At 35.7% G+C, this 27134-nt stretch overlaps 1 protein-coding gene and 1 pseudogene across 1 annotated transcript; one reads left to right on the plus strand and one right to left on the minus strand.

The window, feature by feature from the left end:
- Positions 1-17532: 17532 nt before the first annotated feature.
- LOC136064384 (uncharacterized) lies at positions 17533-19029 on the plus strand. The gene has a single exon (XM_065766071.1). It carries the CDS (start codon positions 17533-17535, stop codon positions 19027-19029), a length of 1497 nt encoding a protein of 498 aa, XP_065622143.1.
- A 4118-nt stretch (positions 19030-23147) lies between these two features.
- Positions 23148-26487, minus strand: LOC112002905 (MLP-like protein 328; annotated as a pseudogene).
- Between the last annotated feature and the right edge of the window lie 647 nt (positions 26488-27134).

Genomic DNA, 27134 nt, shown 5'->3' on the forward strand with positions numbered 1-27134 from the left:
TAAATTTACAAAAAAAGTTCAAAAATTGTTCAAAATTATGTGTAGTCAAAGTACACAATTTTTCAAAGAATAATATACATAATTTTATATATATTCAACGAACATAATTTTTTGTTTTGCAGACATTTTTCTTCACAAATAACTAAGAACGTAAGTACATAATTAACAAAATTTTATATATTCAATATACACAACTTTGTATATTTAATTTACACAATTCTATATATTCGACATAAAAAATTTGTATATTCAACCAAAAAAAAAAACCATTTTGCATATTAAATGTACTAATCTTACACTTTTAGTAATTTATGGAAAAAAAATTGTTTTCAAATTTAAAAAATTGTGTACGTTTAAGATACAAAATTGTGTAAATTCTTTGAAAACTTTTGTACATTGTTTTCAAAGTTTTGTTTTTGTTTTTTTTTTTTTTTGTTTTTTGTTTTTGTTTTGTTTTTTGTTTTTTTTGCTAAATAAAAGTTTTGTATGTTGAATATATAGAATTATGTACGGTCTATAAAGAATTGTATACAATGAATTCACAAAATTACGTAATTTGTTTTGAAAAATTATTTACATTGAATATAGAAAATTCTTATCAATATTTGAAAAAAATGTGTATAGTGAATATACATAATTATGTATAGTTTTTTTTTTTTGAAAAAATTGTGGACAATGAATGAACATGTTTGTGTACATACTTTGAAAAACTATGTATATTAAATATATAAAATTGTGTACATTATTTGAAAATTGTTCTATGTTGTATTATATAGAATTTTAAACATTGTGCGAAGGTTTGGATACTGAATGTATAGATCTTACACTCTCAGTAATTTGTGAGGAAAAATATTTTTACAAAAAAAAAAAAAAAAATTGTGTATGTTGAACATATAGAATTTTGTAATTATTTTTGAAAGTTTGAATATTGAATTTACAAACCTTATAATATTAGTAATTTGTGGAGGAGAATGTCATCACATAAAAAAATTGTGTATATTGAATAAAAAAAATTGTGTATAATTTTAAAAAAAATATTTGTACATTGAATATGCAAAATTTTGTACAATTTTTTTTTTTTTTGGTTTATAAATTGTATATGTTGAATATACATAATTAGAGGAAAATTCCTTGACACTTCCTAAACTTTTGGTTAATAGTCTTGACACCCCCTTGAACTTTGGGCTAGATTACAACAATTTTACTTCTTCTTTTTCTTTTTTGTGGATTCTAAAATTCTCGTAGCAGATGCAATGAACATCCCTGTGAATTCAAGGAATAGCCTTTTGGATTTAATGGTTTACTCTTAAAACACGTTACGTTACTTGTGGTAAACTGTTTTACATGTTATTTGGTGTTATAGCTATGTCCTTATTGTGGTCTATTACGTAACAAACGAGCCAATAGCAATTCTGGTGGACTTCACGATGGATAAGTCTTTATAATGCCTCTGTTTTTTCCAATTTTCAAAACCAATTTTGTGTGATTAATGGTTGTGGAAGTGGAAAACTTTATTTCAAGTCATTTTGTTAGTGACACAGGCCTAAAATTAAAAAATAACAAAAACTAAATTGTAGATTTTGACAGTTTGTCATAAATTAGTTAGTGTTTTAATATACAAGTTAGATGCTTCTTTCTTTGAATGTAATTGTTTTATTTTGTTCCATATAAAAGTAAAATTTTCGAGTAGAGATTTAGCCTTCTGTTGTACAAAGCATGACTATAGGTTTTAACCTCGGATTGAATAATGATGCAAGCTGAACCAATGCTTAACTATTTGCTCAAGCCAACTTTGAGCATACTTCCAAATCGCAACATCCAATACTTAACTATTAGGTCAACCTTCCTACTCAAAGAGATTCAATATGTTTTGTCTTATTTCAGCATTGCCTCCTTAGGCTGGCCACAAATTCAAGCTTGAATTATTCGTTTGGGCCATACCTTCTTTTTACCTTTTCCTTTTCTGTTCCCCCCACCTCCCACCAGAATTTGTGGATATACATTCAATTTGAATAATGTTTATGTGATTGTTGAGTTTGTAATGCTATCAATATATATATATATATATAATATTAATTAATAAGTTTTTTTGTGACTTCTTTCATAGTCATGTCATAATTTTTGGTAATTGATAAACCGATCAATTACAGATTTTTTTTTTCCTTAAAAAAAATTATAAAATTATATATTAAGATCTTCCCCCAAAAAAAAAAAAAAAAAATTTAATATATTGAGAATTTGAGCTGTTGTACTTGTGCATATTCTTTAGAGTTTATCTTGAAGCGATATCAAACTATGCAATATATTATGTAATTATTTTCAAATTTTATTATTTACTCACTTTTTTGAAAATAAAATAAAAGAGTCAAATAAAGAATTGAATTTGAATTCTTGAAATTTTTAAAAGATAACTTTTTTTCACTTCAATTAAAACTATTTTGTTTTCTTTTCTTCAATTCTTTATTTTCTTTTATAAATTTTGAATTTTAAAATATAATAATAAGAGAAGAAGGACTTTTTAAAATGAAGTTTGTTATGTTTTCTTTTCTTCCATTCTTTAATTTCTGATCGGTTTTAGACCCCTTAAACACAACCAGATTGGTTTGCCTAGATTAATTAGCCAAGTTGTTACTTAGTCAAATTATGCAATTCTAGGTTAAAGCAATCAAATAATCATATCAAGATATAAACAGCGGAAAATAAATGAACACAAGATATGATGACCCAGGAAACCACACGGTAAAAACCTGGGGAGGATTTGACCTAGCTATCCTCAAGGTAAACTTGAATCCACTATGCGAAAGAATTGAAGTTCATACAGAAGGACTACAAGCTCCCCGCTTGACTTCCTAATGCTACCCACCAGTAGAACTTACTGACACGACCACTGCAAGCTCCGAATCCACGGACTCCTTCTTTTTGGTTCTTCAATCAGCTACAAGCACCCACGCTTGTTATTCTTTAAGCTTCAATAGCAGCAACCAAGTTGATCATCAAGCTATTGATACTATCTCTAACTTGAAAACCCTAAGCTTTGTGTAAAGGAAAGCTCTCTAGATCTCACAAGAGATTTACACAAAAAGCAATATGAGCAATAATACAATAGAGCAACCTTAAAAAACGTGGCTAGGGTTTAGTTTATATACCTAGGTAAAAACATAAAACCCTAACGTTTAATGAGTAGGCTGAGTTGGAAATTCTGCAGAAAAATCAACCTGTGCGATTTTCGATCGATCGAGTCTATTCTTCGATCGATCGAGCCAGGCGAAAGTCCCAAGTACTTCTGCAGCCACTCGATTCCAACTTTACAATAATAAACCAACTTTGAGCAAGCCTAAACAAGACTAAATACATTGTTTTGATCATGGTTTGCCAACATTACAAATTAGAGTTCTGAATACATAAAATCCTAAGACCTTAGAACCTAACAATTCCTTTAAAACTTTTGAATTTTAAAATATTATGATAAGAGATTAAGGATTTAAAAAAAATAAATAAATAAATAAAAGAGATACAGATATACAACAAGGAAAACACACACACACACACACACACACACACATAATTATACTTTATTAACCTTTAAGAACGCGCTCAGAGGCTCTTTTATTTATTTAATTTTTGTTTAAAAGTTAATAATTTGCATCTATTATAGTTTTGAAATATATATTTTATTTTTCAAACAAATAAAAATAATAAACTTTAGATATAAGTAGTAATTATAATTTCTTTTTTAAACATGTTTTTGAAAGTGGCATAGTGATATAAGAAAAGTTTGCATAGGAAAAATAAGATAAAAGTGAGGGGAAAAAATGCTAAATTTTAGGAGTTATCTTAATTTTTTATTTTTTAAACTATGAATGTTTTACTTTTATTCGAATGAAAAAGGAACAAAAAATTCTAAATTTTAGGGAATAAAAAGATCAACGTGAAGAAAAAAAAATCCTAAATTTTAGGAATTTTCTTTTTGAATTCAAAATGAAATTTGTCATTTGACACTTATGACCTTATGTCTAAGAGAAGTTATCCTTCATTAATAATACTATTTTTAAACCACATAGAAGTCCAGTTTAAAAAAGAAAATCCTCTTATATATAACTAGCTTTTGAGCATGCACTCACATGCATGCTCTAAGGCTCTTTTGTTTTGTTTTGTTTTTTTGTTTTTTTTTTTGTGTAAATGTTAATAATTTGCATACATTATAATTTAGAAATATATTTATTTATTTTCAAGAAAATAAAAATAATAAACTTTAGAGATAAGTAGTAACCGTAATTTCTTTTTTGAATGCAAAGGAACAAAAATCCTAAATTTTAGGAGTTCTCTTTTCGAATTTAAGATAAAATTTGTCATTTGACATTTATGACCCTATTTATAAATAAAGTTACGCTTCATGAATGAGGATATTTTTAAACCACATAAAAAGTTCAGTTGAAAGTGAAGAATCCTTTTATATATAGTATAGACTAGCCTTCTCATCATATGCGCTTTGTGTAAGCGATGAGGCTTTTTTTTGGTCTAGTGTCATATAATTTTTCCTTTTTTTATATTAAATTTTGGATAAACTTGTTTTGAAGACATGGATTAGTATAAGAGTATTATATTTTGTAAGCATTTTAAGTGAAATTGGAGATAATTTTTTACCGGGTTATTCTCAAATTTTTTCCTTGTTAAACATAAGGTTTGGGGGTATTTTTTTAATTACATAAAAGTCCAATCTAAATAGTATATATATAGATGAAATAAGAGATTTTGGGTGCAGTTGCAAGGGCAACTTCTTTTGACTCTGCCTTTGTCTTCCATGTAGTTCTTGTACTATGTGCCTAAGTATATGTCTTAGAAGTTGTAGGACATAATTTTTCCACATGACTAATGTAGGGATATTGGACTTAGGAGTTCATTACCTATTTGTATATTGGGCCTGTGGCCTAAGCCAAGGATGAGGGTTGTCCGAGGAGAAGAAAACTTTGTTAGAAGAGACTGTTATTAAATGAAGATGCTAGGTTTGGTCATAATGGCTTAGAAGGATGGGCGAGGATAAATGCATCATTGGCTAACTAGAACTGAGGTCTGGAGAGGTATCCTGTCATTGAGGGTAACATTCTAGGAGGTTCTATTGGTGCAGATAAGCATTGCAGAGACATCAGACAGGGAGGGGTCCTAAAATTTCTAAAGAGAAAGCTGCTACATCTGCATTAAATGTGTTGCAGCTAACTCTCTGTCCAAATTAATGTGGAGGTGATACCTAAAAAATGGATTTTAGCCTTACAGCTACTACATGAAGTCTTATGGGAGGTGCTGATGAGACAAGTAACAATACCAACTATCTGGCATGCATATGGAGCAAAAAGATAAAAGGGGAAGAGAGTATGAAAGAAGGAGAGTGCAATGAAAGAGGGGGATCAATAAAACTAAGAGAAAAACATTGTATCATTAGGAACTAACTTTGTAATCAAAACCTGAAAGAAACATATAAGAACAGATCACCTCAGTCTTTGTCGAGGATGACTTTCTTCAGTATAAACCTGTCTATTTACATTTTCTTATCACCTAAATCTACTTTAGTGTTTGGTTGATTCATTAAAACCTAGTCTTTCAACCCATTCTCTACAAATTCATTGTTTTGGGTTTTTTGGGCCTAAGTCCATCCACTTTTTGGGCTACGGATCCAAATCTGATCCTTACAATTGACGTCGTCTGTGGGAACTACCAGTGTTATAGTGAATCCAACTTTCAACGGTGGTAGGTTCAGGTCCACACCAGGTAGAATCTATGGGGTCTCAATGCCAAAATCACTTCCGAGCAGCAACGACAGGCTATTAGAGAGGAGCTTAGACTTAATTGAAGAGCAAAGAGAAAATTTCATGGTCCAATTGGCCTATTATCAACACAAGCTCAAGCAGGGATACGATGCCAACGTAAACTAAGGCCACTGACAGTTGAGACTTGGTCTTAAGAAAGGTTTTAGGAATTGCAAAGAACCTAGCATAGGGAAAATTGAACCCAATTGGGAGGGCCATATTGTATCACGTCGGTGGCTGGAATAGGTGCATATTATCTTGAAGATCTAGAGGAAAAGGTTGTACCACATCCCTAGAATGTAAATAACCTTAGGAGGTATTATTAGTAAAGGCTTCCTTCACCGTATTTGGGTTTGTTATATTATGTGTCATGCGTTTTTACCATCTATCTAAGTATCAAACAGAACCTTAGTCATGCATAGCTCTTTAAACCACATACCTTGGGAAAATTGATATCTTTTAATTATTGTTTTAAATATTAAACAGAACCTTACCTATGCCTAGCTCCTCAGACCACATGCTTTGGGAAAATTAATACTCCCTGACATCTATTTAAGTATCAAACAGATTCTTGGTCATGCTTAGCTCCTTGGACCACATACCTTGGGAAAATTTGATATCTTTTAATTGCTTTTCTAAGTGTTAAACAGAACCCTAACTATGCTTGGATCCCCAGACCACATGCTTTGGAAAAATTAACACCTTATGCCATTTTTCTAAGTGTTAAACAGAATCTTAGCTATGCCTGGATCCTCGGACCATCTGCTTTGGAAAAATTAACACATTATGACAACTATCTAAGTATAAACAGAATCTTAGCTATATGTGGTTCCTCGGAACACCTGCTTTGGGTAAATTAATACTTCTTGACAACAATTTTAGTATCAAACAGAACCTCAACTATGTCTGGTTCCTTGAACCACATGCTCTGGGTAAACTATTACTACTTATCATTTTATCAAGTGCCCAGGCAAAGGCTTAGTCATTTCAAACTCCTCGGGCTACCTACTTAAATAGGTTCAGATGGATACTTATGAGCATCACTTAAAGCATTCATAGGCGTAAGTAAATTTGTTTGAGAATTGGTCACCCCTTTTGTCCTTTAAACTTGTTGATAAGTAGGGAATAAAGTAAGTTAAGACTGTATGCATACTGCATTACTGTGAATATCCTTAAAATCAAAATTATGCTTCGTCGAGGTAATGGACTTAGTGGATTTTAACTTGTTTTGCTGCGGACCATATGGGATGGGATAACTTTTCTGTTACTTATACAGATTAATAAGAAGAATTTTACATCATTGCTACAGTTATTAAGTGTTAGATAAGAAAGAAACTATGTCAACACTTTTATAAAATTATGGAAATATGGATATTGTTCATAACTTTCATTAACTAAAGCCTCGGAAAGAGGCAGATTAGATACAAAAGATGTCACATTAATTACAAAATTTGAAATAAAAAATTACACTAAAAACTATTTCTTTTTTATTATAATTTTATCTTTAGGAGGGCTAGGGCCAGGCTGAGTAAAGGTAGCTTTAGAGGCCTCGAGGCCTTTGCTTGCTGGATCAGCCTTGGCAGGCAAGGAGAGAGTGGCCAAGACGATCTCCATCGTTTTAGGAGCTTCTTTCTCAGTAGGAAGGTCTTAGGTGGCAACTGGAGGCTTCATAGCATCAAGGGCCACTCCCTGGTTAGTGTCCTTCTCTTTCTCTATGACCCTGGGTTGCTCAGCCTCCTCGACGGGTTTATCAGAGGAAGTTGGAATAGTGGCTATACTACCCTTGCCCACCTTTGCCACCTTGGAAGTGGTATCAGTCCTTGAGCCAGAAGGACCAGACTCCCGGATAGCAGGGGGATAATACACCCTATCTACCCTCCAAAGTACAATGAACCTTCAACCCCACTTGGTTAAGAGCTTCATTCCATACTTGGGAGAGTAGGTCCTACATACCCTCGAAACCTCCACCCTAGGGTTCCTCATTTCTGCCACTCCTAGGTCATATCCATCTTGCTCGGCCTGATCCTAAGCCTTCTCAGCTAACTCCCTTGCTTTCTCAGCCTCCTACAGTTTCTTCTTGAGAGCAGGTATCTGAGTTTGGGAGATGGCTAGCTGATCCTCAGCGCTACGAAGCCGTACCCTTTGGTCCTCAGCTTGCTTCTCAATACTATCAAGAGCAGCTACTACACTTTTTCTCTCTTTCTCTCCTCTTCTAGAGCTTTTTCTTTAGCTCTTGATTGCTCTTCTCGCCCACATTAAAGTCCTCCACAAAGGCGTTGTGCCTCCCTTCCTCCTCCTTCATTTACCGGTGGTAGTAGTTGGTTATCTCTTCTACCTGGAAAGTGGCTTGAACAGCCTGTCGAGGAAAGAATCAGGGGTTAGAAAGAGAAAGTAAAGAAAGCAATTAAAGAAAAAGGGAAGAGAAAGAAGGGGCTAGGAAGAGAATATAACATGGCAAAATATCTTTTAAGACTAAAGAAGACCTCATGTCTCACAGCTCGACCATATCCTCGGGGAGCAATAGAGCCTACTTCACCACATCGGCCACATAGCTGGCTACTCCTCCTTGGAAATCCCGAATGGAGGCGTTAGCTAGTAGAGGGGCCCCATCTAGCATTGGGGCAAGAAGCCAGGCTAGAGGCCCGACCTAAGGATCACTCCTCTTCTCGGCACCCTTCTACCTCACCTTGGCTTGTTTAGCCGCCCTCAATTAACTGTCAGTATGAACAAATACTTTAGCCTTCAAGATTTTGTCCAAATTCTCCTAGTTCACAAGACCGAAGTTGGGCACGGTGGCGTTCTCATCTGGGCAACCATAGAGAAAAATAGAAAAACATTGTTAGTAAAGAAAATATACCTAGCTAATCAAAGGAAAACTTATACGTTTATCCAAACCTAAACCTAAGACCCTACCTTGTTGCCCTTCTCTCATTGGGCAAGGGAGGCCATTGTGCCATTCCCCTGACACAATTAAGAAGTCTTTGTTTAAACACTTATTGGAATCAGGAAGACATTGAATGAGCCTAACTTCAGGGTACCTAGACTTTTTGATTAAGTGATGGAGGTTGTAGATCTAGTTGACATCGTGGTGTGTGAGGTTTAAGCCTATCCTCTCGTTGAGGGCATCAACACAACCTATGATTCTGAACATATTGGGGGCATATTGGGTGGGAGCTAACCTATGGGTCCTAAGGTAGTCTCTGGTGACAGTACTCATAGGGATTCTCATCCTTCCTTCTATGAAGGCAATCATTCGGATTACTACTTCTCCCTCTTGCCTATTTGTGTGCCATTGTCCCTCTTTACAGTACTAAGTGCCCGCCCTTGAAGGGATCTTATACTTAGCCCTAAAGTTTGCCATTCCCTCATCGGAGTCTATTAAGCTCTTGAATCTACTCATTTTTAGGAAGGATTGGGAGAACTAAAGAGATTGAGAAGAAAGAGTGGAGCCAAGGAGGAAAAAAGTACAGAGAAAAGAAAAATATATGGAAAAACAAAATGTAAAGGTTTGGGAAGACTTACAGAAAGAAGGGAAGTATCCTCGGACTAGCTTTTTGTATTTGAGAAAGCACTAGTAAGGTAGAAGGATTGATAGGTTCAGTGTATGTGCACTATAACGAAATGAATGCTAAGGTAAGGTAAATGATTGGTATTTATACCAAGGAGAAAGTTAGGAACAGGAAAATTCCCACTCAGTTCCCAGCGAAATCCTCAACCGTTGGATTTGCATCACGCCATAGAACGTGGGGGGACAATGAGCCATAAGAATTCAATGAAGGTGTGTCTCGAATGCCGCAGCACCAAGAGCATGCCTTGGGCAGCTAAAAAGGCATCTTCATAGGTAGAGGTAGGATGGAATGAGCATAGAGCGAGTATAGTGACATTAAAATCCTCCTTTCTCCCCGAGGAACCAAAAAGAAGAATCTTGAGGGCTATTGTAGGGATATTGGGCCCAAGAGTTCATTACCTATTTGTATATTGGGCCTGTGGCCAAGTTGAGGACGAGGGTTGCCCGAGGAGAAGAAAACTTTGTCAAAAAAGACTGTTATTAAATAAAGAGGCTAGGTTTGGTCATAATGGCTTAGAAGGGTGGGCTGACGATAAATGCATCATCGGCTAACCAGAACCAAGATCTAGAGAGGTAGTCTGTCGTTCAGGGTAACGTTCTAGGAGATTCTATTGGTGAGGATAAGCATTGCAGAGACATCAGACAGAGAGGGGTCCTAAAATATCTAAAGAGAAAGCTACTACATCCGCATTAAATGTGTTGTAGCTAACTCTCTGACTACATTAATGTGGAGGTGATACCTAAACAATGGATTTCAGCCTTATAGCTACTACATGAAATCTTATGAGAGGTGTTGATGGAACAAGTATCAACACCAACTATCTGGCATACACGTGGAGCAAAAAGATGAAAGGGGAAGAGAGTATAAAAGAAGGAGAGAGTAGTGAAAGAGAGGGATCAAGAAAACTAAGAGAAAAACACTGTATCATCAAGAATTGACTTTGTAATCAAACCTGAAAGAAATATATAAGAACAGATCACCTCGGACTTTGTCGAGGATGACTTTCTTCAACATAAATCTGTCTATTTACATTTTCTTGTCACCTACATCTACTTTAGTGTTTGTCTGATTTATTAAAACCCAATCTTTTAACCCACTTTCCACAAATTCATTGTTTTTAGCTTTTTGGACCTAAGTTCATCCACCTTTTGGGCTAGGGATCTAAATCTAGTCCTTACAACTAATTATATGTACATTAATATTATTAATATAGTTTACTTAAGTTAAACTAAATTACTAAAGTTTTAAAAAATTACATTATTTGTTTGATTAAAACACAATTTTTAAAAATTGTATGTACCTTTTGGACCTAAGTTCATCCACCTTTTGGGCTAGGGATCTAAATCTGATCCTTACAACTAATTATATGTACATTAATGTTATTAATATAGTTTACTTAAGTTAAACTGAATTACTAAAGTTTAAAAAAATTACATTATTTGTTTGATTAAAACACAATTTTTAAAAATTCCAAAAAAAAAAATTAATTTCATTATTCCGTTTAAATTATTTTAAAATCTATTATAATAATTTTATAATCTATCTTTTTTCATTAGAACTTAGTCTTACGTGATATTCATTTATCACAATCTTAAAGTAATTTTTACTCTTTAATTTTTACTAGATGTTTATTATTTTTATTATTAAATTTTAATTTTATATTTAAATATTTAACCTTTTGAGAATATATGACATGTGCTCTTAATAATTGTTCTTTATCATCAGACCAAGACACCAATTAGTTTTTTGTATAAACATGAATCGAACTCCAAATCTCTTATTCAATGATAATAGATTTTATCCATTAAGTTCACTAGAATATGCTCAAATACTTCATTTTGATTCGTCTATAATTCTTAATTAAGCTCTATATATAACTCACATAATACTAGATAATAAATGTGTGTCCTATATCTATGGCTGCACCAAATACTCAATACAAATGTTACAGATGTTCAAAGTTCTTTCTCCAGCTTGTAGCTAATAATATTTATGTTAAAATCATTTTTATGGTTTTCTAGAAGCAAAAATTTTTTGCTGTGATTTCAAGTTTTGTAAACCGGTTTATCCAAAAGTCTCTAGAACTTAAAGAGAATTTTAATTTTAATTTTATTTTAATAATCTATAATAATATTTTATTTTAACCAATATAGTTGGGCCTTGTATGTCACGCTTACATTATGAAATTCAGCGTTTTACAATCATAATTTGCCTGATATAAACTAAATTGATTTTATTTTTCCAGAAATTTAATGGGAAAAATACCCAAACGCCCTTGAATTTAGGAGTAGTGACACTTATACCTCCTAAACTTTTATTTTACTTAATTTATTACTAAAATTAATACATGTGCCAAATTTCTACTTCTCATTTGTTAACAGTTTAATGAACTAACATCCTACACACTTAAGAGAGAACAAAAAAAAAAAAAAAAAAAAAAAAAAAAAAAAAAAACAGCAACAACAACAACGACAACAACAATTATAAACCTAGGAGTGAGAAAATTGAATCAGTTGTTTTCTATTAATCAAACTGCGAATTTGTGGTCTTGTCACCAACCTAGGCATTTTGAGTCATTAATCATGTTGTCATGGTAACTGTTAGGACATATGTAGAACTTGTTAGGACATATGCTATTGTAATTGGCTAATCCTTTGACAAAACACACTTTTCTTGTAATTTAGTAGATTTAGGATGGGTTTAATACTTCAAGGAACAATAGTTCAAATTTAGTATTGAAGCTATGCAAATCTGTCCAAAAAACAAGTGAAGAAGTGCTGTTCATTAAATCTCGACAGATAGCTCGACAGATATATCTATTGAGGTCTCGACAACTACTCGACAGATATAGTATCTATTGAGATCTACGAAATCAAAATTTTTAGATATGATTTTTGGCTCATGCTGACATGTATGTGTAGGGTTTCTTTTCTCCCTACGCTAGACATATATAAGGCATATTTTAAAGGCCGTCACATAAGAGAATACTAGGAAAACATATGCAAAAAGTGACTGAGTGCCTTATTCTCTCTTACAAAAGTTACTGCATCTTTGCGCTTTAGGGTTTTGTAACCAAGTGCTTCTTGATCTTCATTGCTGATGAAGTGAAGAACTTTGCAACTAACAATCTTCTTCATGTTAGTGAGTTAGTCACGTACAGGGAGCCGTGTATCATTGTTAATCACGTACTGGATCCGTGTAAAAGGGTAGCATTCATATATTGAAGAGTCCAGAGGTTTTGAAGCAATAGAAGGTTTCTACTGTAAGTTCATTTACAGGGATTGTAGAGTCTAGGAACAAAAGTTTTGTACTAGATTTGAAACTTTTTTTTTATTATAGTGGATTGCTTTTCAGGAAGGTTCCCCCTCCGAGGTATTTTACTGTGAAACAAGTTTGTTTCATTAGTTTTCTTGAGTTATCATAGCTTGTCTTATTTACTATTCCGCTATGCATGATATTGACATCATATTAATGTTAGTTTGTTTTAACAAGGTTTATTCATAATAGATCTAATTAACAACTTGGATTTAAAACTTGTTAATTCTATTAACTAGGGTCTAAATTTCCTAACAGGTGGTATCAGAGTAGGTACACTCTGATTGGATTAATTTCCTAAGTGTGATCCTTGACCTCCGTTGTTATGGATTGTGGACAATCTCTTTCGATTTCTCCTTTATTTGATGACACTAATTATGCATACTAGAAAATTCGTATGAAAGTTTATTTGCAGGCTCTAGGTGAAAAAGTATGGCAAGCTGTTGAAGTTGGCTGGATTAAGCCAATGGAAGCGCTGGTGGATTGGGATGAAGCAACAATCAATGTGGCAAATTTCAACAATAATGCCTTAAATGCTTTGTTTTGTGGGGAGACCAATGAGGAATTCAAGAAAATATCATCCATGGAAGTTGCCAAGAAAGCATGGACTATTCTTCAGATCACTTATGAAGGTATCAAGGTAGTAAAGACTGTGAAGTTTCAAAGACTTAGTAGTAGTTTTGAAGAAATAAGAATAGAGGAGGATGAGACATTTGATGAGTTCTATGCTAAACTCAAGAATATTATGAATTCTTCCTTCAACCTTGGAGAATCTATATTAGAATCTAAAATTGTTAGGAAAATTCTTAGGTCCTTACCTGAAAGATTCCATGCCAAGATCATTGTCATTGAAGAAGTGGAGGACATTGATAAAATTCTTTTAATTGAGCTTGTAAGGAACCTCCAAACCTATGAGATGAGATTAGGTTTAATGGAAAAAGGTGCAAAGAGTAGAAACTTGGCTCTTAAGGGTATAGAGGAAAAGCTTGATGACTCTGAATATGAAGATGAAAGAGAAAATGAAAATGAAGATGATGATGGGGATGAGGATTTAACTTTCATAGCTATTGAGATTATCAAGCTTCTTTAATTTAGGAAAAAGGATAAGAACAAACCTCCTAGGAAATCTAATTCCTCTATGAAGGGTAAGAGTGAGAAACTCTTTATCTAGTGCCATGAGTGCAAAGGTTTTTGTCATATGAGGATAGAGTGCCCAAACTACCTTATGAAGGAAAAGACCAAGAATTCAAAAGATAAAGGGTTGGCTGCTACTTTGAGTGATACTGAGAATGACTTTTCCAATGAGTATATGGATGAATGTGGTAACTTTATGACTTTTGCTTCCACAACCGATAGGGTGATTGTGGAGAGTGCTAGTGACAGTGAGGATTCTTCTGATGATGAAGTACTCAAGAAGTTGATCTTTCAGGAAGCCTATGATAAGCTATGCACTGAATTTATAAAATTTGAAAAAACTTCTCATCTTTGTAGAAAATAGCTTAATGAGGTAAAAATTGAAAAAGCTGAATTGTTAGTAAAACTAGATGAGACTACTAGGTTAGTTAAAACTCTTGTTGTGGAGAATACCTTATTAGACTGGCTTAGGATATGTTGTTTCCTCACCCCTCCTCATCCATGACTTTTGGATCAAAAACTATCTTTGTACCCCAATCTAAGAAAGGTGATAAAGGTATAAAATCCAAAACTGATTTGGCTAATTCTAAATCCTTTGTTAGACCTCATATTTGTCACCATTGTGGTATTTTTGGACACATTCGTCCTAATTGCTTTAAGTTGTATCCTTAAAAGTAAGTGGCCAAACGGTCACACGTTTCCTTTCAAGAACCTACACTTTTGTTTGGAGAGTTATTTAAAATTTTGAGTTTTTTAACTCAATTTTAGGAGAATTCTAATTCTTCTATGTCCTTTAGTAGACATACTATGATATGTGCCTTTTCATCTTCAAGACCAAAAACTCGTTCTGTGTGGGTAAGAAATGAGCCTAAGATTTAATTGGTGTTTCTATTTATCATCTACTTTAATTCTTTCTATCTAAAGTAGGACTTTTTTGCTTGATTTCTTATATTTTTGGAATCATGTTTTCATACATATGCATCTTGTTTTATGCCTTCTTTTTATTTGTTTAACATGTTTTTGTTTATTTGTTTTGAGTTTTACTTTATTTTGTTTTTCATAAAAATAAAAAATAAATTAAAAAATCAGAAAAATACAAAAATAGTGTGTATTTTGTGTACGTTGGTAGGCCATTGAAACAAAATTTTTTAAACTTTGTATCTTTTGTGGCTTAGATGGGCATCTTAATACACAACTAAGTAAGTGAGTTTTATGGCTCGTGTTTGTGATGAGTACAATTAAGTAATTTCTTGTACTTAATACTCATATGCATGAAGAATTCAGAGGTTTTGAAGCGGTAAAAGGTTTTTACTGTAAGTTCATCTACGAGGATTATAGAGTTTAGGAACAAATGTTTTATACTAGATCTAAAACTTTTCTTTATTATAGTAGATTGTTTTTCGGGATGATTCTCCCCAGGTTTTTTACTGTGAAACAAGTTTGTTTCATTGGTTTTCTTGAGTTATCATATCTTGTCTTATTTACTATTCTGTTGTGAATGATATTGACATGATATTGATGTTAGTTTGTTTTAACAAGATTTATTCATAATAAATTTGATTAACAACTTGGATTTAAATTTCCCAACAGTAACACACACATATACATTTCACATACCTCTTAATGAGAGGAACAAGTGAATGTTAAACGTGACAGTTTTTGCTTTTGTTTTCCTTGTCGACATTGTTGATTTAGTGAAATTATGGCTTTTGCTAATTGGGTCGAAGATGTAAGGGTTGTACTCACTTGTACAACAATACCAAGAACTCTAGCGACGTTGTGGTTTGACTGAGAGTGAGAACCGCTAGTTTGATCCTCTCTCTCTCTCTCAAAAGTGAACCACAGAGTTTTTCTGTCTAAAACAATAAAACGATTGCAACTGGAATTTGGGAATTTTCTTCTCCACCTGACACTCATGTGAGCAAGAAGTTAGTCCAGTTAACGGTTGATTAAGCACAAGTAGCAATTTGGCACACGTGTAAAGTTTTAAGAATTAAATTAGCTAAAATAAAAATTTAATTAGTATAAACGTTACCTTATTACCCCAATCTCTCTATGTATACACCAACCAAGTTTCCTCCGTCGCTTCTCAAAAAAAAAAAAAAAAAAAAGTTTCCTCCATCGACCACTAGGCACCAATACTATATCTCCTAATTGAAAACTAGGTTTGATTCCAAGAGTTTAGACATGGCTGCTTTAATGGGTAAGCTGGAGGCTGAGGTAGATTACAAGTCCTCAGCCGACAAGTTCTACAACATCATCGGCAGCCAATCTTACCACATTGCGAATGCCTCTGGTACTGTGCATGAAGCTGAAGTACATGAAGGCGATTGGGAAACTACAGGCTCAGTCAGGCAATGGAAATTCACTGTTGGTAAGGCAACATACCATATTTGGACCCAAAATGACTACAAATTGAAAATGACATATACCAAATTAACTGCAAATCGAAAATAAATGAACCAATTTATTGTTACCAAAATGTATGGATCAAATTTTGAAAGGGGAAAATATCTTGGAATGTCTTATGTGACTGAACGGACCTTAATGTGGTCCGTTTGCGTCCTAATGAACGGATCCATCATTTGCATGAGCCCCTAGTGGACGGACCTGATGTGAACGGGCCGGATATGGACGGGGTGAAGAATGGTGGGCTAGTTGTCCATGGGCCTGCTGAGCCCCTAATGGGAGATATTTTGACCCATTCTCATAAGGGCCCAAATAGAGTCCTTGCGCTAGTGGACTCGGAAATCTTATATACTTGGTAAAAATCTTCCGCATAAGGAGGAGACTTATTCATCACGTTTAGGATTCTACAAGAAGAGTCCTATAAGGAAAAGACTTCCGCGCCAAGGAAGGGATGTCAACCTCAAGCCACTATAAAAGCCCCAATACCCTCACAAGCCAAGGTACGCATAATTACCCTCTCTAGCACTCTAGAGTTGTGAGCATACTTTCTGACTTAACCTTCGGAGGGTGTTTGGCCGGCACCACACCGGTGTACTCCGTAGGTTTTCTCTTTTGTTTCGTGCAGGTTAGTATACGAAGCGAGAGGAGCATCGTGGATTCATTGGTGAATTTTCTTGATTCATCAGTTGGCGCGTCTGTGGGAAACACGAGTAATTAAGCCATATTATCGTCTCCCGGACTAAAAGGTTGCATGGTACTCACTCGCTCAATGGCAACTACTAATGACGTGCAAGGAGAAGAACCACCCACGACTGCCCTCGAGAGACAAGTTCGGACCCTTAGTACCGCAGTGGAGCCTCACCAAACAGAACTGACTTGGAGGAACAGCTGCGCCAGAAGAATGCAGCACTAAATAATCGGCCAGAAGATCAGGAAGGGACTAGCGCTCCAAACAGGAATCAGGAGAGACCTGAGGGCAGCCACGCCCCAAGCAGGCCGGAGGGGCAGCACGTGAACATGCCATCCCTCACGGATGCGACTCCACCACATATTGCCGCCGAGATGCAGGCAATGAGGGAACAGATGGAGGTCATGATGAACGCCCTCAAGGGACGAGTCTCAAGTGATCTTGACGATCTGGTCAATCGTACCGACTCACCCTTCACGCGGCCGTGAACTCCTTCCCCCTACCCCACAAGTTTCGCATGCCGAATATAGATAGCTATGACGGGGTGAAGGATCCTCTGGATCACCTGGAAACTTTCAAAACCCTGATGCATCTACAGGGGGTACCGGACGAAATCATGTGCAGGGCCTTCCCAACTACATTGAAGGGTTCCGCGAGGGTTTGGTTCAGTCGGCTGACACCGAACTCCATCAGCACTTTCAAAGAACTAAGCGCTCAATTCACCTCACACTTCATAGGGGGACACAGGTACAAGAGGTCCACAGCGTGTTTGATGAGCATCAGGCAGAGAGAAGACGAGACGCTAAGATCTTACATAACCCGCTTCAATAAGGAAGCACTCTCAATTGATGAGGCCGACGACAAGATACTGGTGGCAGCTTTTACGAACGGATTGCGGAAGGGCAAGTTTTTGTTCTCACTATACAAAAACGACCCCAAAACCATGTCAGAGGTACTCTACAGGGCCACCAAGTACATGAACGCGGAAGACGCACTGCTTGCACGGGAAGAAAGGCCCAAGAAGAGGGAACGCCAGGTGGACATGCGCCAGGACCAAGGGCAGAAAAGACCAAGGACGGGAGACAGAAGGGACGAAAGACGCCCTAAGCCCCCGAGCGGGAGGTTCACAAGTTTCACCCCCCTGAACGCCCCGATTGACCAAGTCTTGATGCAAATCAAAGACGAGGAGACACTGACATTCCCGGGAAAACTAAAAAGCGACCCAAGCAAACGGTCGCGAGACAAATATTGTCGTTTCCACCGAGACCATGGCCACGACACGGCCGAATGCTACGACCTAAAACAGCAGATTGAAGCCCTCATTAGACAAGGGAAGTTGCAGAAGTTCGTCAACAAAGAGAAAACGGACCATAATCGCCAAGAGCAGGCCCCCCGACGGGATAACGAGCGCCCGAGACCCCCCATCGGAGACATAAGGATGATAGTGGGGGGAACCGCATCTACCGGATCTTCCAAAAAGGCTCGAAAGACGTACCTCAGATCGGTCCTGAACGTCCACATGACGGGCTCGAGGCCCAATACCACACGGATGGAGAGCCCTATTATAGGATTCACCGAAGAAGACGCAAGGAGACTTCATCATCCGCACGACGATGCGCTGGTCGTCAGTATACGTGTGGGGGACTACAACGTCCACCGGGTGCTAATCGACAATGGCAGCTCAGCAGACATTCTATACTATCCAGCATTCCAGCAAATGGGGATAGACAGAGCACGATTGATGCCGGCAAGCGCTCCCCTTGTCGGTTTCGGAGGGACCAGGGTATTCCCAATAGGTTCCGTCACACTCCCGGTAACGGTAGGTGATTACCCGCAAGAACTCACTAGGAATGTAATGTTCCTCGTAGTAGACTGCTCCTCCGCTTACAACGGAATTCTCGGACGACCCACACTTAACTCATGGAAAGCAGCAACATCCACGTACCACCTAATGATCAAATTCCCAACGGACTATGGGATTGGAGAATTGCGGGGGAATCAGGCGACCGCCCGAGAGTGCTACATTGCCATGCTAGAAATGGAAGATCACCATCAGGCAATGTGCATAGAAGAACAGGGACGGTCGCAGAACCAGCTGAAGAGATGGAGGTAGTAATACTCAACGAGTCCAAACCAGAGCGAACAACCAGAATTGGAACATTGGCCTGCCAACCTGTGCGCCAGGCCCTCATAACATTCCTCAGGAAAAACCAGGACATCTTTGCATGGAACCATGAAGACATGCCCGGGATCGACCCCTCTGTCATAGTCCACAAGCTGAACGTGAACCCTTCAACCTCCCCGGTCCGGCAGAAAAAGCGAGTTTTCGCTCCTGAACGGGACAGAGCAATAGCGCAAGAGGTCGGAAAGCTACTGGAGGCGGGTTTTATAAAGGAAGTATATTACCCAGAGTGGTTGGCAAACGTGGTCATGGTCAAGAAAGCTAGTGGAAAGTGGCGGATGTGCGTCGACTTCACGGACCTCAACAAAGCATGCCCAAAGGATAGTTACCCCCTCCCGCGGATAGATGCACTGGTCGACTCCACGGCCAGACACCAGCTTTTAAGTTTTATGGATGCCTTCTCGGGCTATAACCAGATTAAGATGGAGGAACACGACCAGGAGAAAACGTCCTTCGTCACCAGCCAAGGCCTCTTTTGCTACAAAGTGATGCCGTTCGGACTCAAGAACGCCGGGCAACATACCAAAGATTAATGGACAAGATGTTCGCACACCAGATTGGGAGAAACGTACAAGTCTACGTTGACGACATGCTGGTCAAGAGCCGTTTCGAGAAAGATCATCTGAACGACCTCCAGGAGACATTCGATACCCTACGGTCATACAACATGAAGCTGAATCCGGACAAGTGTGCGTTCGGGGTGACGCAGGAAAATTCTTGGGTTTTATGGTGTCCCAAAGAGGAATAGAAATCAATCCAGAGAAAATACGGGCCATCATGGAGCTTGAACCGCCAAGGACAACAAAGGAGGTACAGAGCTTGAACGGCAGGATTGCCGCCTTGAACAGGTTCGTCTCAAAAGCAACAGACAGGTGCTTACCGTTCTTCCGCGTCTGAAGAAATCATTCGAGTGGACGGAGGAGTGCCAGAAGGCATTTGAGGATCTAAAGAAGTACCTTTCCTCGCCACCTTTGCTCAGCCCGTCCAAACCAGGGGAAGATCTCTACTTNNNNGCTCATGCAAATGATGATCCGTTCATTAGGACGCAAGCGCGACCACATTAAGGTCCGTTCAGTCACATAAGACATTTCCAAGATATTTCCCCTTTCAGTTGCCCCCGCACCTGATGGTCCGTCAGCAATATGAACCATTAATTGTTACCCATGTAGGATGGCAATGAAAGGGGAAAAATATCTTGGAATGTCTTATGTGACTGAACGGACCTTAATGTGGTCCGTTTGCGTCCTAATGAACGGATCCATCATTTGCATGAGCCCCCAGTGGACGGACCTGATGTGAACGGGCCGGATATGGACGGGGTGAAGAATGGTGGGCTAGTTGTCCATGGGCCTGCTGAGCCCCTAATGGGAGATATTTTGACCCATTCTCATAAGGGCCCAAATAGAGTCCTTGCGCTAGTGGGACTCTGGAAATCTTATATACTTGGTAAAAATCTTCCGCATAAGGAAGAGACTTATTCATCACGTTTAGGATTCTACAAGAAGAGTCCTATAAGGAAAAGACTTCCGCGCCAAGGAAGGGATGTCAACCTCAAGCCACTATAAAAGCCCCAATACCCTCACAAGCCAAGGTACGCATAATTACCCTCTCTAGCACTCTAGAGTTGTGAGCATACTTTCTGACTTAACCTTCGGAGGGTGTTTGGCCGGCACCGCACCGGTGTACTCCGCTAGGTTTTCTCTTTTGTTTCGTGCAGGTTAGTATACGAAGCGAGAGGAGCATCGTGTGATTCATTGGTGAATTTTCTTGATTCATCAAAATTGATTGTAAGTTGGAAATAGTAAGAACCAGATTTACTACTATCAAAATGTAAAGACCAAAGTGACTCAAAAATGCAGGGACGAAAAAGTTTTCTTCGCCTACTATTATTAACAAGACTGCATATCATTTGAATCTTAAGTTGAACTAAGCGTGTAGAGTTCCATTGTCCATCCACCAAATTTACGTCTTAAGCACTTGCAATTAAAAATCTACGGTAGCAACAGATGTATCAAAATGATATTGATGATTTCGATACGAATTTAACCACTCATTTATCATCTTTATTATTATTATTTTTTTTTTGTGAGTAAAATTTATCATCTTTAATTAAGATAGAAAGCTTTGATAAATGAGTGGTTAAAGTTATAAAATAGACTAAATAAGTATATCTTACTACTTCCTCCAAAAAAAAAAAAAAAGTATATCTTACTAAGAAAAATCTTAAAACTGCTACAAATTTTAATAAATAAATTTACAAACTAATTTGGTGTCACCTCAATAAGATAATAAATGAGTATTTGAATTATTTTTTTGTCATTATTCAAAAGATAATAAATGAGTATTTGAATTATTTTTATCATTATTCAAAGAAAAAAAAAATCATTTTTTATAATGGGTAACACATCATGTTATAAAATAGTTATATCATAAAATATATAGTGAGCTTAACATTACTTCTTTATTGAAGTTACAAACTACTCCAGAAAAAATACACCATATATCAAATACATGATATACCTCCTAACTATTTAGACACTAGAAAACAAACACTGTTCATGTAAAATAATCTGCAAGCGCACAAATCGTAACAAGTAGTAAAGTGTTTTTAGAAAACGAATGTCGAACCCACAGGGATTAACTATGTTATTGAATACCAAAATTTACTAAATTAAGTACTATTTGGAAAATCGAAAATAGATGGAACGTTCTACTATTTGAATTAAATTAAACTATTTAATAAAAATAAATCTATGAATAAAAAAAATTAACAAAGCGTAAATCTAAAAGTGTAAAAATATGATAAGAATGGATCTAGAGCAGTTGATTTCACCTAACAAATCCCACACAATTTATTCTTCCTAATTATTAAATTCTAATAATCTCCCGTTGATGATTAAAAATTCCTTAAGTATTCAATATCTTCTCTCGAATAATATTAAAAATATCTTCAACTAACAATTCCATATCTCTATGTGAATTTAATTAATTGGAGACTCATTACGTACTTTGAATTTTTGAAAAATCACACTAGTCGCGGTAAAGCATCTCTACTTTCGCTCAACTAATGGTGTTTAATTCTAGAACTAAAATAACAAATCACCTCTCGGTCTCATTGTAATTCAATTGATCAAACCATAATTCGTAAAAAATAGTAACATTAAGAATAAGAATTAAACACTCAATCATGGAAATATTAAAAATAAAATAATTCAGAATATAAATTGTGTGTTCATTGCTAGACTACATCAACGCTCTAGAAAATAAAATTTAGTTCATAATAAAACTGAAAAGAAAACAAATAAAACTTATGTCTTTCATCTGATGGTTGATCAACATGAAGCTCTCGCCTTTGCCCTCAGATCCTCCTCTTCAGAAAGACTCCTAAAAGAAAAATCTTCAATGCGGCAGCCCCCTTTTCCTCTCAGGTTTCTCTCCTCTTTTTTCTTTTTACCCTAAAGAGCCTTTAAATAGGTCAAGGAATCCTATTCCCGTTGGAGAAAATCCCAGATTTTTAGGCTTCATTAACCGACGATTTTGGCCCATTTAACGTCAGAATTCAGACTTTTGGTAAACTACAAAGTTGTAGCCCTTTAAGTTAACTTTCCAGCCCTAACTTGAATCATCTCGATTGGATATCTGAGCCCAAAGTTATGCTGAAAATACTAACTGATGTGCAGGCCGGAATCCTAATCCGAATTGGACTTGGATTTTGTACAAAATTCCTTTGATTCCTTGCTCTTCTCATTCCTTCAAAGCACAAACGAATAGATAAATATAAATAAAAAAAATCAAATCAAATCAAAAGAAATAAAGGAAAACTAACAATTTTAATAAATAAGAGGATAATAAAAATCATGTAAAAATTACACTTATCAAACACCATGATAAATGATATAGTAAGCTTAGGCATCACTCTTTTATTGCAATTACAAACTATTCATATATTTGGCAACAAACACCATCGCTATTGGTTTCTCCCAAAAAAAAAAAAAAAAAACAACCTCGCTACCGAGCTCCCTTATTATACGAAAGAAGCGTAGTCCACGTTAAGCCTTGAGGACGTGGGCATCAATATCCTTGATGATACTAACAATCAAATCAAGGTACATAGTAGGAGGCGGGACATTCTTGTTGAGTTTCTCATATTCCAGAGTCACTTTCACGGAGCCACCCTCACTCTTTGGCACAACCTGAAAGTTAGCCTTATAGCTTTTGTAAAGATCCAGGCAATGTTCTTCCAGGGCAGAGAGTTACCGTCTTGTTTTCGTCATCTATTTCTACCCTATCCTTGAAATTCTCGACATTTCCATCTGTAGGTTCAAATTAAAACAAGAGGGAGCCATCAGTCAGGGTTCCATGTTCATGAAACTAGAAAACATATATAGATCAACTACAAAAATCACGTTTTATGGTATCCAACTGGTTCTTTTATTTTACATTTATTTATGATAAGGTCAAGAGACTTATAGTTTAACCGACATTTTTTGATATTTTTAATAGATATGTCAATGATTTACTTTTTATACCTATGGAATTATTATTGAAAAAAACATTATTTGTATTTTTATTTAAAAAATATATATATGTTTATGGCAGGATAATTAAGTTCAAGTAATGGCATTATCAAAACCTCGAGCAAAGACTTAAGTGAACACATATTGCCAATATGTGTTCACTTAAGTCTTTGCTCGAGGTTTTGATAATGCCATTACTTGAACTTAATTATCTTAGTTTAAGAACACCAGAATCTTTGTTTTAGATATTGAGTTGACATGTATGTGTCCATTGGAGTAGGAATTTGGTAAATTTGATTTGTGCTTTTGTTTTTGGTTTGCAAGAAAGTGCAAGAAAATGTAAGAAAAGCTGTTAGTTGATGGTAGAGACCAAATTCATATGCACACCACCGTGCACCCTTGGTACAATGGTCGCTTCATAAGTACAAGTGTTTCACATATATATATATATATACTTAGATTAGACTAGCGTAAAATTTCTATTTTGTATTAAAAAAATAAATAAATAGACAACATATGCACACCATCTTATTGATATATTAATTTGTCTTGTTTTGAATCTTCTAGTGTCCACAACAACTAGTGACTCTTCTACTGTCCACATGATCAATTTATAATCAATTAGTTAGCGGATACCACAAATAATTTTGGTTGTCTATATTGAAAGTGAAATTGCTAAAAACTTTAATTTTAATTTGATACTTGATGAATTTAGTTTTCTTAAAGAGCGTTAGTCATAGGCAGCATCGGCTTGATATAATTGGGGGGCCTAAGGCAATAATTTTAAGTGGGGCTTTCGTTTTAAAATATCAATTACATAAATTAATTTAATGCTAACAAAACCAACGTTAGTTTGATGAATTAAAAAAATAATTTCATGAATTAATACTAATGAAACTAAGTTTAATTTCATAAAGAGAACCAAATATCATGGTTCAAGAATAAAATTTAAGAAAAACAATTATTATTTGTTTTTTAGAAAGGAGGTTTACTTTATCTTCGATAAGGTGGTGCATCATAATAAATTGTGATATTGTTGATAAGAAAGAGATAGAGATTATTTGGTGTCTGGTTATTTGAAAGATTAGATGGGTAATGTTGACAATATATTATGCAGAATATTGGCTTATAAAAATTAAAGCATTGAAATAATTTCTTTTCTCCAAAAAGTTTATGATTTTCAATTGAGTTTATTTTTTGTTGATATAATATTTTGAAGACCTTTTTGGAAGTAAGAAAAATAGTACTCAATCTATTCATATATATATATATATATTTTAAACAACTTACTATTATACAATCTTGAAAAATGCTAGAAGTAATGATATGGACACAACAAAAGGCTACAATAATTGCATAACATTCCTAAATAATTAGCATGCCATGTCATTCAAAAAAAATGTTAATTTGGACCCATATGTGAGTGGGCATGCTAATTTGGGAATGTTGTGAGATTGTTGTGGTTTTTAGCTGTGTGCTAAGCAATAGCATTGCATTACTCAAATGCTTAGGTAACTAAAAATGTTACTATATAAAACACAAATTGATGTGGCACTAAATTTAATTGGTGAGCTCCAATCACATAAAAAAATTGAATATTTGATTTGATTTGATTTTTTTACATAAATACTTGTAATAGCGCTTCTCTACAAATTTGGTCTTTTTATAATAAGATTGGGCCCTTTTTTTTTAAGGGTATAATCATTTAATTGAATGACAACTAATTATTGTTTTAAATAAATATATTTAGCTTTTCTAATATTATTTTTTTAATATAAATATCTAGAACCTATATGGTACTTTATTAAAGATAAGTTAAAAAAAAAAAAAAAAAAATTTGTCAATTTCGTCATAATTTTTTTTGCGCTGAACCAAATTTTCTTATTTCAAAATGATTTTTTAAATTCCATTTAAAAAAACAATTTTGAAAGTGATGGCTCATTAACAGTGAGATTTGAGCAATTTATGTATGATTTTTTTTTGAGAGAAACAATTAAATATATAAATAATGATGTCAAGAAACCTATAGCTTAACTAGTTGATACTTTTTCATATTTTCATAAAATCTAAGATTCAAATCCTCATTCTCTCGTTGTAATAAAATTCTTGGAGAAAAAAAATATATACAAATAATAATGGATCCTAAACATTGTCATGTCAAATTACTTTTGGATCATGTTAAATAGCCAAAATGAATTCCCCCAAACTAATTAACGCTAGCTTTTAGAACACCCCCCAATTCTTATTTGAGGTAGGAGTCCTTCCCTTCCAATATCATCAAGGGTAATAATTAGAGTCACCAGCTTAGTGCAAAAAAGTGAGAGTGTGTATTTTGTGTGTGTAAAATAGGTGATAAAAAAAGGGTTGGGAGATGGATTGATGGGACATGCATGAAAATTGAAAAGTTCCATTGTCGGAATTGTTTTTTTTTTACTTTTCGCTGTCTTTTTTTTTTTTTTTGAGAAACTGACCCCAGAAAAAGGGGAGGGGCTTACGTAGTATTAATAGTTTCTGCAAGATAAACATCAACGGAGCTTACAGGGACTTCCTCAATCCAAGTACAAAGAGGGTAAAAATTACAAGCTGCCCTTGCAAGACTATGGGCAACATTGTTTCCCTGCCTACAAGTATGCCTAAAGACCAGTTTCCTGAAGTGAGGAGACAAAGCCTTGATGTTAGAAAGGATGTGACCAATACAAGCAGCCAAGTAAGTTTCCAATTTCATAGCTCGAATTGCGGTTTCTGAGTCACCTTCTAAGATGACCTGATCAAAACCAAGCTCCTTTGCAAAGAAGAGAGTCTGCCGTGTTGCCAACACTTCCACCATCTCCACCGAAGTGGGTAGTGGGATAATTTGTGTTAATGCAGCCATAACTAGACCCTGGTCATTGCGAATGATGGTACCTAAACCAGCTTTACCACTCTCATGAAAAACGACATCGTCAAAGTTAATTTTGACCTAATTTGCAGGGGGAGGCTCCCACTTGATCTGTCTATGGGCAGAAGGGGGAGAAGGTTCTGTGATATGAGCTTGCTTAAATTCCAGTAAGGCATCTCTAGCCAAAGAGTTCATTAGTCTTAAGTCAGCCACCGTTTCGCCTAATCTTAGTTTGTTCCTTTTGAGCCAAACGTGAGATGATAGCATAGCAAGCAAGTCTGTGGGGTGGCCTTTCTCCAGGCATATTGGAAACAGATCCTGGAAAGTCAAGCACTCTTTAGCATCATCCCTTAGCGAACCAAAATGCAAAGCCCAGACTACATTCAGTTTTGGGCAGGACCATAGTGCGTGAAGTGTAGACTCCAAATCTAACCCACAAAGTTGGCAGGTAGCATCAATGAGGACTTTTCTCCTTACCAGGTTGACTCAAGTTGGAAGAGCCTCCGATATTGCACACCATATCAAAGTTTTTGTTCTGTTTGGGATCCTTAATTTCCAAAGGCCCTTCCAAGTGCTCTTCAGATGGGAAGCAGACAGAGGGCCCACATTTGTGCTTAGTTCATCTTCAACTAGAAGTCTAT

This window comes from Quercus suber, unplaced genomic scaffold (genome assembly GCF_002906115.3).
Source record: "Quercus suber isolate HL8 unplaced genomic scaffold, Cork oak 2.0 scaffold_678, whole genome shotgun sequence".
NCBI classification, from domain to species: Eukaryota; Viridiplantae; Streptophyta; class Magnoliopsida; order Fagales; family Fagaceae; genus Quercus; species Quercus suber.